Source organism: Rhinoraja longicauda, chromosome 18 (assembly GCF_053455715.1).
Source record: "Rhinoraja longicauda isolate Sanriku21f chromosome 18, sRhiLon1.1, whole genome shotgun sequence".
NCBI classification, from domain to species: Eukaryota; Metazoa; Chordata; class Chondrichthyes; order Rajiformes; family Arhynchobatidae; genus Rhinoraja; species Rhinoraja longicauda.
Genome location: NC_135970.1, coordinates 2,226,810 through 2,246,747, shown reverse-complemented (window position 1 = coordinate 2,246,747; position 19,938 = coordinate 2,226,810). Strand labels below are relative to the sequence as shown.

At 44.3% G+C, this 19,938-nt stretch overlaps 1 protein-coding gene across 10 annotated transcripts in view; it reads right to left on the bottom strand.

The window, feature by feature from the left end:
* Positions 1-8,272: 8,272 nt before the first annotated feature.
* The window catches only part of sox6 (SRY-box transcription factor 6), a 642,359-nt gene continuing 630,693 nt past the window's right edge, over positions 8,273-19,938 (bottom strand). For all 10 annotated transcript variants that reach the window (XM_078414965.1, XM_078414966.1, XM_078414964.1 and 7 more), the window contains 2 exons: positions 16,032-16,248; positions 8,273-12,455 (listed from right to left, as the gene is read on the bottom strand). In XM_078414965.1, coding sequence (XP_078271091.1) covers positions 12,155-12,455; positions 16,032-16,248 — 518 coding nt within the window. In that variant the 3' untranslated portion in view covers positions 8,273-12,154. The remainder of the gene's footprint in view (positions 12,456-16,031; positions 16,249-19,938) is intronic.

Genomic DNA, 19,938 nt, shown 5'->3' with positions numbered 1-19,938 from the left:
CCATACATGTTCAACGAATCAATAACAAGTGAAGATGAATCTCAGAGTGCAAGTTCATCATTCGTTCAAGCTGGCAGCTCAAGTAGATACAGCGGTAAAGAAGTCGTATGGTATGCTTGCCTTCATTGCTAGGGGCATTGAGCACAAGTCATGTTGCTGTACAAGTTGAGAACAAGTTAGGAAGTCATGATGCAGCTCTGTAGGACTTTGGTTAGGCTGGATTAGGAGTGTTGTGTGCAGTTCTGATCACCTCCATTACAGGAAGGATGTGGAGGCTTTGGAGAGGGTGCAGTGGAGGTTTACCAGAATGCTGCCTGGGTTAGAGGGTTTCAGCTACTGGGAGAGCTTGGATAGACCTAGATTGTTTTCTCTGGAACATCGGAGGTTGAGGGGAGACTTGATAGAAGTATATAAAATTCTTCACACAGAGAGTGGTGAGTCTGTGGAATTCTCTGCCACAGAAGGTAGTTGAGGCCAGTTCATTGGCTATATTTAAGAGGGAGTTAGATGTGGCCCTTGTGGCTAAAGGGATCAGGGGGTATGGAGAGAAGGCAGGTACAGGATACTGAGTTGGATGATCAGCCATGATCATATTGAATGGCGGTGCAGGCTCGAAGGGCCGAATGGCCTACTCCTGCACCTATTTTCTATGTTTCTATGTTTCTATATAAAATTATGAGAGTCGACAGTCAGAATAGGGTTGCCAACTGTCTCGTATTAGCCGGGACATCCCGTATTTTGGGTTAAATTGGTTTATCCCTTATGGGCCTGCCCTTGTCCCGTATTAAGTCCAGGGGATGTTGTAGGCCCGGATGCTGTAGGCCCCGATGCTGTAGGCCCAGTCACTGTAGGTCCTGACACTGTAGGCCCCGACACTGTAGGCCCCGACACTGTAGGCCCCGACACTGTAGGCCCCGACACTGTTGGCCCTGACACTGCAGGCCCCGACACTGTAGGCCCGGACGCTGTAGGCCCCAACCCTGTAGGCCCCGACGCTGTAGGCCCCGACACTGTAGGCCCCGACGCTGCAGGCCCCGACACTGCAGGCCCTGACACTGTAGGCCCCGACACTGCAGGCCCCGACACTGTAGGTCCCGACACTGTAGGCTCCGACACTGTAGGCCCCGACACTGTAGGCCCGGACACTGTAGGCCCCGACACTGTAGGTCCCGACACTGTAGGCCCAGACAATGTAGGCCCCGACACTGTAGGTCCCGACACTGTAGGCCCGGACACTGTAGGCCCGGACGCTGTAGGCCCGGATGCTGTAGGCCCCGACACTGTAGGCCCCGACACTGTAGGCCCCGACACTGTAGGCCCCGACACTGTAGGCCCCGACATTGTAGGCCCCGACACTGTAGGCCCCGACACTGTAGGCCCCAACCCTGTAGGCCCCGACGCTGTAGGCCCCAACGCTGTAGTTTAGATCCCAACAGTTTTGTTTAGTTTAGATCCCCGACAGTTTAGATCCCAACACTCTAGGTTTCCAACATTTTAGCTCCAGAAAGTCTAGGTGCGGACATTGTAGGCCCAGAGGCCTGGGTTCTGCCTAATGGAGGTTGCGTAGCCTCCCGGCCCGGGCGGCCGCCATTGGTGGAGCGGGAGCACGTGGCCACCGGTTGGGTGAGGTCACGTGGGGTGCAGGCCAGTGACGTCACCTTGTCCCGTATTTGGGAGTGAGGAAGTTGGCACCCCTGAGTCAGAACCTTTTCCCAGGGTGGAAACGTCCAACACTAGAGGGCATGGATGTAAGGTGCGAGAGGCAATGTTTAATGGAGATGTGTGGGGCACTTTCTTTGACACAGAGGGTAGTGAGGGCCTGGACCACATTGCCAGGAGTGGTGTCAGAGGCAGATATGATAGTTGGACTTAAGAAGTTTTTAGACAGGCAGATGAAAGTGCAGGGAATGGAGGGATGTGGATGATGTAGAGGCAGATGAGAGCAGTTTATCAGCATCATGTTTGGCACAGACATTGTGGGCTGAATGTCCAGTTCCTGTGCTGTACTACGAGGGTATGTTCTACGAGGGGATGCAGGTATTAATTTTGCAGATTAATTTGAGCAGAATCAGTCAGGTGGAGCATTGATGGAAATCAATCAGCTTTCTGTCTTACACATTTGACTTTTCGGTGAAGTTGATGGAAAAATAAAGTGAATGACATCTTTAAATAGCTGATACAAACTCGTTGCTAACCATGTGGGCAGATTAATTTATTGCTCTGCGCTGAATGTTGATTTTACTGCTTTCCCTCACCCTTCAATCTGTGCAAACCTCTCTGCACTCTCATGTCCCATTACTGCCATTAAGCCAGAGGGGGCATGCAGAAGATTTACGAGGATGTCGCCTTGACCTGAGGGCCGGAGCTGTAGGGAGAGGTTGGGCAGGCTGGGACTTTATTCCTTGGAGTGCAGGAGGCTGAGGGGTGATCTTGTAGAGGTGCGTGAAATCATGATGGCAACAGATAAAATGAATGCACAGAGTCTTTTACCCAGAGTAGGGGAATTAAAAACAGAGGACTTTTTATAAGGTTTGAGGGGAATGATTTCATAGGAATCTGAGAGGCAGCTTTGTCACATGAAACGAGCTGCCAGAGGAGGTAGTAGAGGCAGGTACTATAACAACATTTATATGACATTTGGACAGGTACATGGATAGGAAAGTTTACAGGGATATGGGCCAAACATGGGCAAATGGGATTTGTGTTGGTTGGCATGGACAAGTTGGGCTGAAGGGCCTGTTTCCATGCTTTATGACTCAATGACTAACCCTTGCTGCAGCAATCATTGGAATCCCAGTGTTCAGCCACAGAGTTCCCACCTAGCATTGTGCTCCATCATTGCACCTTGTGGCTGTGGAATTAACAGGCAGGTGTAACTCAACTGCGACTGTAATGGCCACAGGTTCTCAAGGAACTATCAGACTGGATTTTCTAATGTGCAGCCTAAAATAGAGTTTGACACAACAATGGAATTGAATGTGGACAAATTAGTATAAAAACAAGTCAGAAGAAATTATGATCAAACAACATTGTACAGTTTAGGCACAAGTGCCCTGTAGATGCTGATTTACAAAAACTATCCGCAAAGTGCTGAAATAACTCAATAGGTCAGGCAGCACCTCTGAAAGACATGGGTAGGTGACATGGATGAGAGTTTGAAGAAGGGTCCCGACCCAAAACATTGCCTTTCCAGGTCTTCCAGATATGCTGGCTGACCCGCTGAGTTACTCCAGTACTTTGTGTTTTTGTTTTACATTGTACAGTTTTAAAGAAAGAGGTTTGTGTCACCAATGTCCCAGAGGAAGCATTGAAGTGTTTAAAAAGGGTAACCCCTCATGTCAGGGTAGTATTCCGAGATGCAAACTGTTTGGGCAAGAAGTTGTAACATTTCAAATGGAAAAGGCAAATCTAGAAAAAATATTTTAAAGTGCAGTTAAAAGATAGGCGTTATTCTCCCTGAATGCACATTGTTGCTATAAAAAACTTCCATTTTAAAATTCCCTCTATTTGTGGTCTTTTTCTTAATTTATTTTAGCTTAGCATCAGCCACTTTTCTCCCTACTATGTGCTCCATTTTAATGGAAAGTATTGTACAAATGCATGTTACTTTTTAAGAGGCATCTTTCCAAATCCACACGAGGTGATCGATTCAACCATGAGCTGAAAAACTAGACCAGGTTCATTTAGTACCTCAGAAAACCAAAACTATGATTAACTTGCTTAAAATGTCTTTGAAAATGTCTAATTTCATGGATTATTGATTTTTCCAATGAGCATTTCACAATGCTTAAATTGAAGCAATATGCAAACAAAGTTGATAACTGAATAAATAAAATCCCATAGTATATAATTAAGGAACGGCAGATGCTGAAATCCTGAGCTAAAGAGAAAGTGACGGAGGAACGAACTCAAGCAGCACTGATGGAGGGAGTGGACAAACGCCATCGCAGGTCGGGACCCTTCTCCGGAACTCCGAAACTTCATCTGCTCATTCCCACCACGGATGCTACCTGACACACCGAGTTCCTCCAACGCTTTCTCTTTCGCTCTATAAAACTCTCTTTCAAACTCAAAGTAAACAGCAATCATAAATTAATCCCTCGATAAATCATAGAAGAAACACAAGCCTCATAAAACAAAATGTATCTTTAATTAAGTGTCAACAGCAGTACAAAAGATGGAGTGATGGTGAATATATATATATTTATGTGTATGTATATATATATATATATTTATATTTTTATCTATATAGAGAGCGAAAAAGAAAGGGAGCGAGGCAGCTTTGAGGTAAATGAACTTAGTCTCAGAAACACACTCAATAACACACCATATCCCTGTCTTCTCATGTTTATATGTAGAAATAAAACACACAGATTGTTACCCAAGTATTCGTCTTTTGAAATTGTACTCATTGATAAGGTGCCTGAAAACTCCAGAAAATAACAGGTTGGTTGTCTTTTGACTAGTGTTTTTATCATCCATAATTTTTATTATTTCAAATATAATGGAGGCAGAGGAGGTCAGACTAACAGTACCGCTAAAATAAATTTAACCCTAATTATTATTTTTTTTAAACTTTACCTCACATCAATACTGCGGAAAATAAAAGGCTGATTTACATTATGAATTATACCAAGCAGAGGAAAAAAAATGACGGATATTGAACATAATGGAGAAGGTTTTACATCATCCCAACAAACAAGGTTGTCTTTTGCACTGAATAAAGAACAGAACATGAGGAACATAGTGATGGAGATTCTTTTTTTCTCTTATGTTCAATTACAAACTTTACACTAGACTGTACAGGTCTTTTCTTTTCCTTTTTTTGGGATAAGTTATTTACATTTGTCAGACATCATCAAAGCAGCAGCAGACACGATCTCTCGAGAAAACCCAAAGATATTTATTCCTACTGTGGGCCAGGTACCTGAATTTCAATTTGTTCAAAATGAAAAGTTGAAAGATTGTTTTGTAACGAAAAACGTTTCCTTTTAATGTTCAAATCCCACTGTACAAGAGACAAGGAGCGGGCCAGTTGAATGTTGCTTGGCCACGCCCGGTATTGGTATAGGATCGGTAGAGAATAGTACCATGGTAACAAGAGACCTGGTTGCCAGTCATACGTGCATGCTAAAACGAAACAAAATAAAACCTAAAGAAACCTTTATACTTTGTCAGCAGCCAGCATGTCAGTCCAGCAAGTCAGTGAATTGTGCTGATTAAATTAACATGAAGAACAACATCACAATTATACATCAAAATGAAAACAAAAACTTCCAATTTTGGAAGATAAAGTTACAGTAAGCAGCTATGTAGGAACAGCTTACAAGCATGTCATAATGGGGTTTTTTCAACGACTGAAAAACAAAATGGCAACTACTGAATGAACAAACACTATAAAAACTCCTCTCCGTAAAGCAGTGGAGAGGTTATTTTATAAAATGGCATGGTCCAGCACGAAACGCAAGGGCCAAAATGGACACAAAACAACAGAAACACTTAGCAAGTTTGCAGTGTGCTGGATACAAAATAAAACAAACTTGTTATTTGCACGTTTCCCCATACTCCCAATAACGTCAAACATCTCACCTGTGTGTCTCATCAACAAGTCTGGCATCGTTGTTGGATTGTGACAGTAACGGGGAGAAGGAAGGGTGAATTTAAGGAACAATTCTCAATTATTATATTCATTGATGATCGTAGATGAACTTTATCACTCCAAAGTTAGCCGGGCTAACTTGGTTTGCTACAGGAACCGGACATTTTCAATACTGCATCGATCTAAGAAATCATACGTTCAATACATTGTGTCACCTTTGAGGTTAATGCATTTGGCAGATCAAGTCATTGGGCGTGTTCTGTAAAAACCCAACGTTTAATAAAAAATATGGCACAGCCTGGGAATAAAATATTTTTATCACAACATTAATGATCAAGAAAGGCAGCATGCAGGAAGGAATGGTGATATCCCACCACACTGCAGTATTTGTCTTCTTGCTCTCCCTACCCTATTACATGCGGCATTATAAAAAGTGCAGTTGCTAATCTAGGAATCAGGAGAATCTCCCGACTGTTGTCTTACATATCCTTGAAACATATACTATAGGAGTTCGGCCAAATTTCGGGCAAGTTTTCGAGTGACATCTCAGCATGTTGTTCAGAACCTATTTGTTCTAGTGCTGCCTAAAATAATTAAGAAATTCTTTAATTTCTTTAATAAAGAATCTAAAATATCTCCCAAATTTATATAAAAAAAGAACGTGTTTGGAACAACAGTTTCTTTGTTTAATGTGATAAACTCAAAGAAAACAAAATAAAAAATGCTTGTTAGCCATGTCAATATAAATGGTGTGTGTCTCTTGATCTTCCCCCTTATAAACTTTCTGTTTAGTCAGGCAGTCTTAAACCAGACTGTTCCTTCAGGCACATTCATTATTCTTCCTCTGTGTCATCCAGAAAACATGTCTTTAAGATATCCTTTGAGACTAACTCTGCTGATATGCCGACCTTTGCTTGATAGTTACAAGCACTGATCAAAAAACTGTGAGGGCCTTTTAATTCACGGTTGTATCTACGATGAAAGATTGTCGAGGGCATTTAGTATTTAGGTTGGACTGAGGTAAAAACTCTACACTGGCCAAATGCGGTGGTATCATTGAGAATCTCTCTCACTTCTCAACCTTCCCCTATTTATTTTACATCTCATTGCCAGCGGCTGGCCACTGTTTGATTCCTATCACTGAAGGTGCATCTTTCTACCTGTTGTCCAACAACGCACGGAGGAACAGGAAAGTCCGAACCCAGCCCCATAACCCAGAGCAATGTTCAACTCGTGCTAACTCTCATCAACCACCCCACCCCTGCCTGATAAGAGCTCCACACAGAAGGAAGATGCAAAATCATGGAAAACAAAAGAAATCACAAATGTTGTCCGATTTCTTCCTTGCTAAGAAGCTGGCGCACAGTACAAGTGATTCAACAAAGTGTTTCTCTCTTTAAATAAAATTATTTCCCTACTCCGCACATTACTAACGGTAATGCTATACATATCCTTAACAATAATAAAAATACAATACAAAAAAAAAGAACATGAGAGAGGGGCGATCGGCGAGGCTTCTGAATACCTCAGCTTAGGGCCCAATACTGAGAAAACACCTGCAGGTGAGGGTTCTGTATCTGTGTGAGGTACAGCGATGTGTCAGCATTTAAAAATGTGGACCAACATACAAATGATCTACAACAAACCAGCAAATACATAACTTATATTTCACTATGTATTCATGAACAAAAATAGAATTCTATTTCCTATGTTATATTTACAATTTAACAAAAAAATCTAAAATGAGATGGTGGATATTTTTGTTATCACTTTGTTTTAAGCTCCAATTTCACCAAATTTGTACTACTTCCTTTATTGATTGTCTTTAACTCTGCAAAGATATTTTAGAGCCTGATTTCGGCTAATAAATATTACACAAACATTTATTTGATCTAGTTGACTTTCAAATACAATTTACAATTAAGATCATTGAACAAAACAAGATAGATTTGTTGATTGTTTTTGCCAAATCATTGGGGGCGGAGAGTGTGGTATGAAATGAAGTGTCTTGTTGGGGGAGTCAGATAGGGGTGAATGAAAAAGGTGGGGGGGGGGGGGGGTGAGGGAGAGAGAGAGAGGGGGGGGAGGAGAGTAGGGTTGCCAACTGTCCGTATTAGCCGGGACATCCCGTATTTTGGGCTAAATTAGTTTGTCCCGCACGGGACTGCCCTTGTCCCGTATTAGGCCCGTGGGCTGCTGTCGGCTGGGACAATGTAGGCTAACGGAGTGTGGTCGCCTAATGGAGGTTGCGTAGCAACCCGCCTCCCGGCCCGGGCGGTCGCCATTGGTGGAGCGGGAGCATGTGGCCGCTGGCTGGGTGAGGTCACGTGGGGCGCGGGGCGGTGACGTCACCTTGTCCCGTATTTGGGAGTGAGATAGTTGGCACCCCCTAGGGAAGAGGGAGAGGGAGAGGGAGAAATAAAGGGAAGTAAGGATGACAACTGAGGGTGGATTTGAATGGAGCTAAAACAAAGTATTCATACATAACATTTTCTTTTTTTGCATAAATAAAATTACTAGACATAAAATGACTCAAATCTGGCAACTGTGAGGCAGGCCCACACGAGTCTTTACAGGCGGCTTTTTGTTCATGTAATATCTCTTAAAACAGTTTCACATTAGTCAGAAGTGATAAAAAGTATCATTCATATCCAGTGCTCATTACACTTTGAAACATCTTTGTGTGTGTGTGTGTGTGTGTGTGTGTGTGTGTGTGTGTGTGTGTGTGTGTGTGTGTGTGTGTGTGTGTGTGTGCGTGTGCATGTGTGTGTGTGAATGTGTGTGTCTATATGTGTGTATGTGTATCATATTACATATATTATATATATATAAAAAATACGTACATACACACACTACAAGAATAATCAAGTTTTCAGTCCCAAAAAACAGTCCTTTGTTTCGCACCAGCCTGTGACATATAATATCGGCATGGCAACAAAACAGCTCAAAAAACTTAATGTGTTGGTGCAATGAAATACAAACTACAAATTGTACTCTCAAACTAAAAGCCATACACTGCCCTAAGTAAAACTGGTTTTTAAAAAAATATGAAACAGTTGAGGGGAACTGTTTATCGGTAAGAGGTTATATGAACTTTAATAAATTATACAAGACTTAAGAACCATTGCCTCTCTCCTCCCACCCTCCTCATTGAAGCCAGATTTAAAGTTCAAATAGTTTCTTTTTTTTTTGAATGAAACAGATGTCAGTACCTTGAATGATTTATAAAAGAAACAAAGTGTTCATCAGTTATCCTCATTGCGAGATGTCCCAACTAAATTATCACCGTCTAAATCAAACTGGTCCAAGATTAAATAGTGGAACTTAACTATTCACTGGGGGGTTTGATAATAAGCAGAAATCTGCCTAAATTGTCAAAAATAGCCTCTCGTCCCCCCAATTTATCGTCTCAAATACACATATATAACAGTAGTGTTGACTTGATTATGGCTGCTATCATTTTCTAGTACCCATTCTGCATTTCAGACAGGAAATCTGTCGTTGAACGCATCCTCGCCAGGCACTGCTTAAAGAAGGTGGTGTCTTTCATCAAGGGTCGTTGCCATCTCTCTGCTACTGGCTGGCAAGCCCAAAGTCCCACATCACCCACAGCTACTTCCCCACAGCCACCAGCTTCCTGAACCCACCTGCACTGCCCCAATCCCACCTCAGCAACAGAAAACTACACACCTCCTCCTGCACGACCATGGACTTGTTTTCCAATTGTGTTTTGCGTTAGTGTCTTGTTTTTGCACACGCCTTGCTCTTTCCACTACCTTTTACAGTCTATGTATAAATTATCTTTCTGCGTGTGGTGTCGCTGCAAGCAATATTTTATTGTGCCTGCACCTTACCATATCCATGCATTCAACAATAAACTCAACTTGACTTGAATATGCAGGAGATGAACCTCATTTCCTATTTAGCAATGCTATGTATATTTTTGAAAAAACAAACCCATTTACTTCCTACTCATCGGATTCTGCTTAAGACCATAGTGTAAGTAATGTTCACAGTAATGCAGTAGATGAATTAAGACATTGTGAATTTAAGGGATGAGTATTCAATATCCTCCTGCTCTGTCTCTGTCTCTGCCCCGTTTGTGCTTATCAAGGTAAATGGCAAGAGCCAGAGGAATGGAATTGCTTTAAGTGTTGTCGTTTGGCGCCATTGGGAAACGGCTAAGACTCTTGGAACAACTAAGACTTCTGTAGGTGTGGCCTCTTTTGTGGCCTGAAGCATGTTACGGTCAGTGAGGTATCTTTAAAGCCCGGACACTGTTGAAGAATTGGAAAAGCAGCAAGCCATGGTGAAGGGAAGGGTGGTGCAAAGCTTCATGATCTGGCAATCTAATTGATATGTTGGCCAAAGGATAAAGGATTAGCCCCCCGCTCCTTGTCTTTCTTTAATAAACACCTTGTGGCAGCCAGCAGGACCTCTGTTTAAGGCTGCAAGCACCAAGCAGCATCTTCAGCCCTGTAGGACCAGCTGGGTACCACACGCTGGTGGCCGCCCGGACAAGACAAGCCAGCGGGGGAACGTCGGAGAGGAGCGGGACGGTCCCCAGGAATGGGGGGAGAGGGGGAGGCCCGGGTGGGAGGGAGTGGGAGAGGGAGAGGGTGATGGGGGCTAGGGGGGTTGAGGGAGGAGATGGGGGTAGAGAGGAAGAAAAAACAAAGCAGGTACTATCACAACATTTAAGAAACATTTGGACAGGCACATGATAGGAAAGGTTTAGAGGGATAGGGGCCAAAAGCAGGCGGGGGGACTAGTAGATGGGACACGTTGGTCGGCTTGGGCAGGTTTCCACGCAGTATGACTGTCCATGACTATGAACTGTGTGCTTTCGACTAAGCCACAGGTGATGATCGTGAAGTTAACTAAGACTATGGCAACTCCTACACATCCCCCAAACCTCTTTCCTCACTCTTCCTCTCACTATCCCTCCACTCAGAGGGTGGTGGGCATCAGCTGCCAGAAGAGGTAGTCAAGGCAGGTACGTTGAAAAGACACTCGGACAGGTGCGTGGGTAGGAAATGTTTAGAGGGATATGAGGAAAAGGTGGGCAAATGGGAATAGCATGGATGAATTGGGCCAAAAGGCCTATTTTCGTGCTGTGTGACTCTATGACGAGCTCAACATTATCTGTTCAAAGCTGAGCTGGAAATAGCCATCTGACTTGAGTGACTAGAGTTGTGGGGTGTGAGTGGTACTGTGCTGATGCTGAAGTAAAGGGAATTAGGGTATGAGTGAGGAGAAGGGGACACAGTGCTGGAGTAACTCAGCGGGTCAGGCAGCATCTCTGGAGAACATGGATAGGTGATGTTTCGGATTGACATACCCTTCAGGGGAAAAGTATTGTCTCTCAGTTAATAATGAGTGATTCTGACTGAGTCTCTGCATAATGGGCTGCTTTGATGGAAGATGTCCCATGCTGAGCAAACTATCCTTGGTTTACAGTCACCGATTTAACCTGCCGGTTATTTTAATATTTCCCCAACCACCCACATCGTTTCCTTTTGAATTCAATGCTCTGAGATATCTGGCCCCTTGGATCTATGGAATGATGAAGATATTCTCACTGCAGCTCAGTGTGATGAGGCAAAGTGTAAGGGACTATTCTAAGAAGACAACTTGAAGAGCCGCCTGTTGTGTGCTCCGCAATGAGGAATAACTGTTGAACACCTTATTCATGGCACATCACGTGTCTGAAGCAAAATCGTGGGACACATGCTCTGCGGCAGGTTCCAATAAACAAAAATCCTTTTCCCATTTTCCTGAGTAACGTCACTGCTGTCTGGATGGAAGCCCATCCTGTGAGCGTCATCACATCTCCTCACTAAATCGCAGACGGTTGTCTAAGACTTTTGCAGTGACTCCCAAGTAAGACTTTTCAGAGTGTTTTAAGAGTTCAATGTCATTAGATGCTTGGCACTTTTCTTCTTTTTTTCACAAACTGTACAAGATGTAAATCAAAAAGAAAAAAAAAACAAAAAGATGTCAAGAAAGCCAGCCAAGGCCTGGCACCTTGTTTTGCGTGATACTTTTTGTGCATGTGCTGCCATCGTTTAACGTTGGTTTCCCCACCCCAATCCCCTCTCCAACTTTCTGTTTTTTTTTTTGTTTAAAACTACGAAATTTAAATTATTTTAAATAGTTCAGATTAAAAACACATTCACAAGTTGCTGGTTGGCACAGCATACCTGAGTGAGGTTATAATTCCCCCCCGACCCTTAAGAACAAAAGTTACCAAAGCACTGGAAAAAATAAAAGGTCACAGAAGAGAAAGCAAAATAAAAATTAAGACTGCCAGATAGCTATGAATTTATATTAAGCAACAACTTTCAAGTCCTGATGTTTTCATTTGTTTTTTTTTGTTTTCAGGTTGTAGCCAGTAATGTAAAATGTCCATGATACGTTAAAAAAAACCTAATCAGAATGCTTCACACATTAAGTAACAGTTAAGACCATTGTTGATAAGTCTGTAGGACCACACATGCAAGCTCAACAATAACTTTTTTTTGTTCAGAGTCAGCGTCTGATTGCAGCTGTCGCTCAGTTGGCACTGATGGCCTCCTGGTTCTCATTGTCACTGCTATAGTCTGATTTCTGATCCTGATAGTCCTCGTACATCTCCACCTCCTCCTGGCCGTTAGTCACCTCGCTGGCGGCCAGGCTGACGCTCTCTGCCTTCATGCTGTAAGTGCTCTGGATGACGGGGATGCTGGGCTCGGGGCTGCCGGACTCGCTGGAATACTCCGACGTCAGGTGAGGCGAGGCGGTGGGCGCCGCCATGGAGATGGCGCTGGGGTAGACCACGCCTGCCGCCGTGGTGATGGGGATCGGAGGCTGCTGCCTGCGGGTGGCACAGAGGTACACTGGAGCGTTACACGAGCACAGTCAACCGGTGCATTACAACATAGGAACAAGGGACCGCCCCCGCTGGTCTACGCAAAAGGACACCAAGTGCTGGAGTAACTCAGCGGGTCAGGACAAGAGCATGGATAGGTGACGTTTCACAGAATGCTGGAGTAACTCAGCGGGTCAGGCAGCATCTGTGGAGAACATGGATAGGTGACGTTTCACAGAGTGCTGGAGTAACTCAGCGGGTCAGGCAGCATCTGTGGAGAACATGGATAGGTGACGTTTCACAGAGTGCTGGAGTAACTCAGCGGGTCAGGCAGCATCTCTGGAGAACATGGATAGGTGACGTTTCACAGAGTGCTGGAGTAACTCAGCGGGTCAGGCAGCATCTCTGGAGAACATGGATAGGTGACGGTTTGGGTCGGGACCCTTCATGCAACAGAACATATGTATTCCAACAGACCAACAAATATATTCTTGCATTATAACAACAGTTATAGTCATACAGAAAGGAAACAGGACCTAAGTTCCAACTCATTCACACTAACAAAATGCCCCATTTCAGCGAGTCCATTTACTTTGCTTCCACTATTCTCCAGTATATGAAATAGGTTGTAATTAAGTTACTTGCTGCAATGTTTCTTGATCCAATGTTAGGTAACCTCTGACAAACCAGACCCCCTTCCTCCTTCACACCCACCCTTCCTTCCCCCCATTCGTCCCCTGTGCTCCACCTGCACTCACACCTATTTCTACTCTTCCCCCTTCCCCTTGCACCTACATTCCTTTCTCTGGCTTCACAATTCATACCTCTTCTACCCTCATCTCTCACTTGTTTGTCTCTTCATCTCTCACCTTTGTCCCACCGCCACCTCTCTTCCTGCTTTCTCCCCCTTATTGCAAGAACCAGGGGCCACAGTCTAAGAATAAAGGGGAGGCCATTTAAAACTGAGGTGAGAAAAAACCTTTTCACCCGGAGAGTGGTGAATTTGTGGAATTCTCTGCCACAGAAGGCAGTGGAGGCCAATTCACTGGATGAATTTAAAAGAGAGTTAGATAGAGCTCTAGGGGCTAGCGGAATCAAGGGATATGGGGAGAAGGCAGGCATACGGTACTGATTGTAGATGATCAGCCATGATCACAATGAATGATAGTGCTGGCTCGAAGGGCCAAATGGCCTCCTCCTGCACCTATTTTCTATGGTTCGTACAAAGGTCAGAGAGCGGAATGGTGCACGACCATTGTGTTTGTTTCTCTTGACATGTTTGGAGCATTACACGCTTTTCTGGTTGCCCCATGACAGGAAGGATGTGGAAACAGAGGGTACAGAGGATGTTTACCAGAATGATGCCTGGATTAGGGGGTATTAGCTACAAGGACAGGTTGGACAAGCCTGGATTGCTTTCTCTCGAACACCAGTGGCTGGGGGAAGACCTGATTGAAGTATGTAATGTTATGAGCAGCATAGATAGAAGAAGGGTCTCGACCCGAAACGTCACCCATTCCTTCTCTCCTGAGATGCTACCTGACCTGCTGAGTTACTCCAGCATTTTGTGAATAAATACCTTCGATTTGTACCAGCATCTGCAGTTATTTTCTTATACAGCATAGATAGAGTGGACAGTCAGAGCCTTTTCCCCCAGGATGGAATGTCAGGGCTTCAAGGTGAGAGGGGAGATGTCTTTAACTCCGAGGCTGGTGGGTGCCTGGAACATGCTTCCAGGGATGGTGGTGGAGGCAGATACAATCGTAATCACACAATCACGATAAAACTTTATTAGCGAAGTATGTTTTGCAACATACGAGGAACTTCATTTGCATAGTCATAGTCATAACTGTAAAAAGCAACAGGACGCACAAAATACATTTTAACATGGACATCCACCACAGTGACTCCTCCACATTCCTCAATGTGATGGAAGGTAAAAAACAGTTCAATCTCTCCCTTCTTTGTCCTCCAGCGGCCGGGGGCTCTAACCTTCCGTTGACTCCCGTCAATACTGCTTTTTAAGAGACTTGTAGAAAGGCACATGGATATGCAGGGAATGGAGGGATTTTGAATATAGGCAGGCAGATAAAAGTTGGTCTTGGCAACATGTTTGGCACGGACATTGTGGGCTGAAGGGCCTGTTCCTGTGCTGTATTGCTCTATGTTCTATGTTCCATAAACACCAGCCTCTTCCATAACAATCTTTCAGAATCATAGGACAGGGTGCAGAGGAATGTCTTCAGGCAGAGGGTGGTGAATCTGTGGGATTCATTGCCACAGATGGCTGTGGAGGCCAAGTCAACTGGTATTTTTTAGGCGGGGATTGACAGACTCTCAATTAGTACGGGTGTCAGGAGTTTGCTGATGACACTGTGGCGGTGGGCCTGATCTCCGATAACGATGAGAAGGCCTACCCTACCGGGAGGAGGTGGCTGATCTGGCACTTTGGTGTCAGGACAATAGCCTCCTCTTGAATGTCACAAAAACTAAGGAGCTGATTGTGGACTTTAGAAGGGCTAAACATCCAAGGACGTACACGCCACTGGAGATAAATGGGTCTACTGTGGATAGGGTGAGCAGTTTTAAATACTTGGGAGTCCACATCACAGGGGATCTGACATGGACAACACACATTGCCGCACTGGTGAGTAAGGCAAGGCAGCGCCTTTACCACCTCAGACAGCTGAGGAAATTCAGAGTGTCTCTGAGGATCCTTCAGTGCTTCTACTCTGGGGCTGTAGAGAGTACCTTGTCCGGCAACATCTCAATCTGGTTTGGGAACAGCTCTGCCCAGGACAGGAAGGCTCTGCGGAGAGTAGTGCGTTCGGCTGAACGCACTATGGGAACTACACTCGCCCCCCTGCAGGACCTATACATCAGGAGGTGCAGATCCAGAGCCAGCAACATTATGGGGGACCCCTACCACCCCAGCAATGGACTGTTCCAGCTGCTACGGTCAGGCAAACGCCTCCACTGTCACGCTGTGAAAACGGAGAGGATGAGACGGAGTTTCTTCCCACAGGCCATCAGGACTGTTAACTCTTATATCACCAGGGACTAATTTACTGTATTAATTTATTTTTTGTGTTAAAAAAAATTTCTATTCTGTTTTGTAGTTTTAGCACAATCCGCAGGCATTGCCACTTTCATTTCACTGCACATCTTGTATGTGTATGTGACAAATAAAGTAGACTTGACTTGACTTGGGGAGAAGGCAGGAGAATGGAGTTGAGAGGGAGAGATAGATCAGCCATGATTGAGTGGTGGAGTAGACGATGGGTCGAATGGACTAATTCTGCTCCTATCACTCATGACCGAATATATCTCCATTGCCAGAGGGATGGAGGAACAGCCTCCTCTAAGTATTCCTCTTGGTCATTGAATTCTCCAACTATATATATATATATATACACGGTAGTGTGGGTGTCAGGGGTTATGGGGAGGAAGCAGGAGAATAGGGTTGAGAGGGAGAGATAGATCAGCCATGATTGAATGCGCCGAAAGGCCTCATTCTGCTTCTATAACTTATGAATTTAAGAATTTATGAAAGGCTTATATTGATAAATCATAAACACGTACCCTACGGTGAAGAACTGTCTCATCTCCTGCCTGCGGTTCCTCATCAGTTGCTTGTATTCGCCAATGCGCAGTTTCTTGCCATCCACAATGCATGTGCGCTTGGGTCTGGGCTTGTACTTGTAGTTGGGATATTTCTCCAGATGCATCTTACTCAGCCTCGCCTGCTCCTCGTAATATGGCTGCTTCTCTTGGTTGGACATGGACTTCCAGCGAGATCCTGTATGTGGCAAACAGACCGATCAGAAACAGCCCAATTGCAGTGCGTGCGCGAATGTAGTAACCAGGCCACTGTTGGCACAAGCACGTGGTCCCAGATTAACGAGAGCTTTAGTTTGGTCATAAAGTGCTGAGGAAAGGATTGTAAAGATCTACTGTCCAGCAAGCATGTTCACAAATGCTGTCAAATCTTTGATCTGGTGTGTGATGTGCGTTTCAGTAAAACCTTTCACTGTCTGAAGTCTCGTGAGATGGGTGTTCCTTCGATAAATCAGCCGTGATTGTATGGCAGAGTAGACACGATGGACTGAATCTACTCTCGTGACCAATGAACTCATGAACTTCCAGCCACAGCCACTGGGCAGCATTGAAGGGGGACCACCTTGGTTGATATTTTCACTCCTTTAATCTCTGCTATCAACAGTGCATCCAGGTGTCAACGCACCAGGGATGATTTTGAATTGTGTAACCTAGCACCATACCATTAGGATGCCAGCTATTAAGAAGGTAAACATTAGCTGATTCTTAATTGGAAAAAATATTTAATTACATCAGGCAACTAAACTGTCCTCTCACCAACCAGAGAGCCGTCTTGATTAGTTTAGCTTAGAGATACAGCGCAGAAACAGGCCCTTCAGCCCACCGAGTCCGTGCACATTAACACTATCCTACACACAGGCCCTTCAGTTCACCAGTGATCCCCGCACATTAACACTATCCTACACTCACTAGAGACAATTTACAATTACATCAAGCCAATTAAGCTACAAACATGTAAGTCTTTGGAGTGTGGGAGGAAACCGGAGATCCCGGGGAAAACCTATGCAGGTACAAACTCCGTAAAGACAGCACCCATAGACAAGGTCGAACCTGGGTCTCTGCCGCTGTAAGGCAGCAACTCTACCGCTGCACCACCGGGCTGCCCTTATTTCATCTACCATGTACCTCATTAGAGACCATTGATCTTGAATCGGACTTTACCTTGCACTAATTGTTTTACCTTTTATCCTCCATCTGTACACTGTGAATGGCTTGAATGTAATCACGCACAGTCTTTCCGCTGAATGGATAGCATGCAACAAAAAGCTTCTCACTGTGCCTCGGTACATGTGACAATAATAAACAAAACTAAACTAAACTATAGACCTGAAACCTTGGTACATGTGACAATAACAAAGTAAACTGAACTAATGAAATCTTGAGCAACACACTCAAAGTGCTGGAGTAACTCAGTGGGTCAGGCAGCATCTGTGCAGGGAATAGACAGGCGACGTATCGGGTCGGGACCCTTCTTCAGAAGTCTTAGAGGGATATGGTGTGACTGTACCTGCTATATTCTGCATAGGTCTTGTATGCATAGGTGACGAAGGAAGAATTTGCAATGGAGGCCATTCACCAGGTATGATTCCTGGGATGGTGATAGGTTATCTTGGGAGAAGGAACTAAATGGACTGGAACAATATTGGTAATGGCAATGTCCAAAATGTCCAATGCTCACAATGAGGTAGGTTGGAAGATAGGGACTACACCCTAGTTTATGGGAGAACCATTCACTGGCCTGATAACAGAGGGGGGAAAGCTGCTCCTAAATCTGCTGATGTGTGCTTTCAAGATTTTGTATCTTCTGCCCAACGGGAGAGGGGAGTACAGAGAATCAGACAGTAAAATCAAGTCAGACTCAAGTACAATAGGTAGAGCAAACCAAGCTGTGATGCAACCTGACAGTGTGCTTTCTACAGTGAGTCTGTAGAAGTTGGTAAGAGTCGTTGGAGACATGCCAAACTTCCTTGGTCTTCTGAGGAAGTCGAGCACGTCGGTGAGCTGCTTTGTTTGCAGATATAATTTATGGTGTTCAGAAAAATCAGAGGTGATCTCATTGAAAGGTATGACAAAGGTAAAGGGCAGTGTAGAAGGAGGGAGAGAGGAGGCTATATATAACCAGGAGCCACTATCTCAGACTGAGAGACTGGCCCTCTAATGTATCTGAGTAGGTTCTTGCATCTTGAGGTTAGTGACGATTGGAAGTCTCTTCAGAGGATGAGTGCGCAGGCTCAGTGATGAGCATATTCAACTGATTTTTGGATGTTGAATTTACAAAGAGGTATGGGGTTAGTGCAGGGATTTGGTGCTGAGGGAAAGGTCAGGCATGAACTTCTAGAATGAGAGGCCATGTCCTACTGCTGTTTCTGTTACATACTGGTCACTTGCTTGTTTCTTTGCTATTTGGTGATGAATTTCCCACTCTCCCACACAAATCCTTAATTCACACATGATGTGGTCTGGATCAGAAGCTTGAAAGCGCGCACCACCAGACAGGAACAGCTTCTTCCCCTCTGTTATCAGGCTTCTGAACGGTCCTTCCATAAGCTAGGGTACTGTCCGATTCACCTCTACCCCATTGTGGACATTGGACTTTGTCTGTGGAACTGATGCGCTACAATGCTGAGAACTATATTCTGCACTCTGTATCTTCCCCTTTGCTCTACCTATTGCACTTGATTTTACCGTCTGATTCTCCAAACTGCCTCAGAACCGATCTAGGATTTTTTCTCTGGAAGTCTTACACTACAATGTTGATAAAATATATTCTACGGTAACTCAACGGGACAGGCAACATTTCTGGGAAGAAGGAATGGGGGATGTTTCGGGTCGAGACCCTTCAAGTCTGAAGAAGGGTTTCGACCCGAAACGTCACCTGTCCCACTGAGTTACTCCAGCATTTTGTGTCTATCTCTGGTGTAAACCAGCATCTGGATTTCCTTCCTACACCACTATATTCTGCAGTCTGCCATGTCTGCTTGAGATTAGCTTTATTGTATCCATAATGTATATAGTATAACCTGATTTGATTGGAAGCAAATGCTTTTCACTATATCTTGTGACAATAATAAACCTAAACCCAAATCAAAAATCGTACAGCATTCTCTGAATGTATAGATGCTACAAGAATTATAACTCAACCCATTTTTACAATCTGCCATTTAGGCAATTAAGTTGTGGCCAAATAACAACAGGTCATTATGGATTTACATTATTTTTATTGTCAGTTACAGGCTGTTTTTTTTCTTGCAGCTTTTAACTTACTTATTTGATTTTAAAAAGCTAAGTTGAAAGTAAAGATTCAATGCAATTATACCATTTTTTTAAACTCTAAGCAACATGTTCATAAAAGTGAGGCACAACCTTATGTAGCTACCGTATGTTTCTTTTTATCATTAAAGTCTTCCTTTTAAAGGAGACTGCCAAGTGAAAAACGTTGAAAGCATTAATACAAGGATGTAAAGGCTTAACCCTGCTGTACATGAACAATTCTCCTGGGGACGGCTTACAGAACACAGTAGCCAGCGAGGGAGAAGAATAAAATAGCAAAGAAACGAGGTATTAAGTCGCAATTCTTGCTAAGCAGATCCTTGCACTTGAACACGATTTTGATCTGGGCAGCATGTTAGAGGTACGAGGTTGTCAAGCTGGAAAGGGCACAGAGAAGATTTACGAAGGTAGGCACAAAATGCTGGAGTAACTCAACGGGACAGGCAGCATCTGGGGAGAGAAGGAATGGGTGACGTTTCGGGTCGAGACCCTTCTTCAGACTGATGTCAGGGGAGGGGGCGGGACAAAGATAGGATGTCGTCGGAGACAGGAAGATGGGTGGGAGAACTGGGAAGGGGGAGTGGATGGAGAGAGAGGGGAA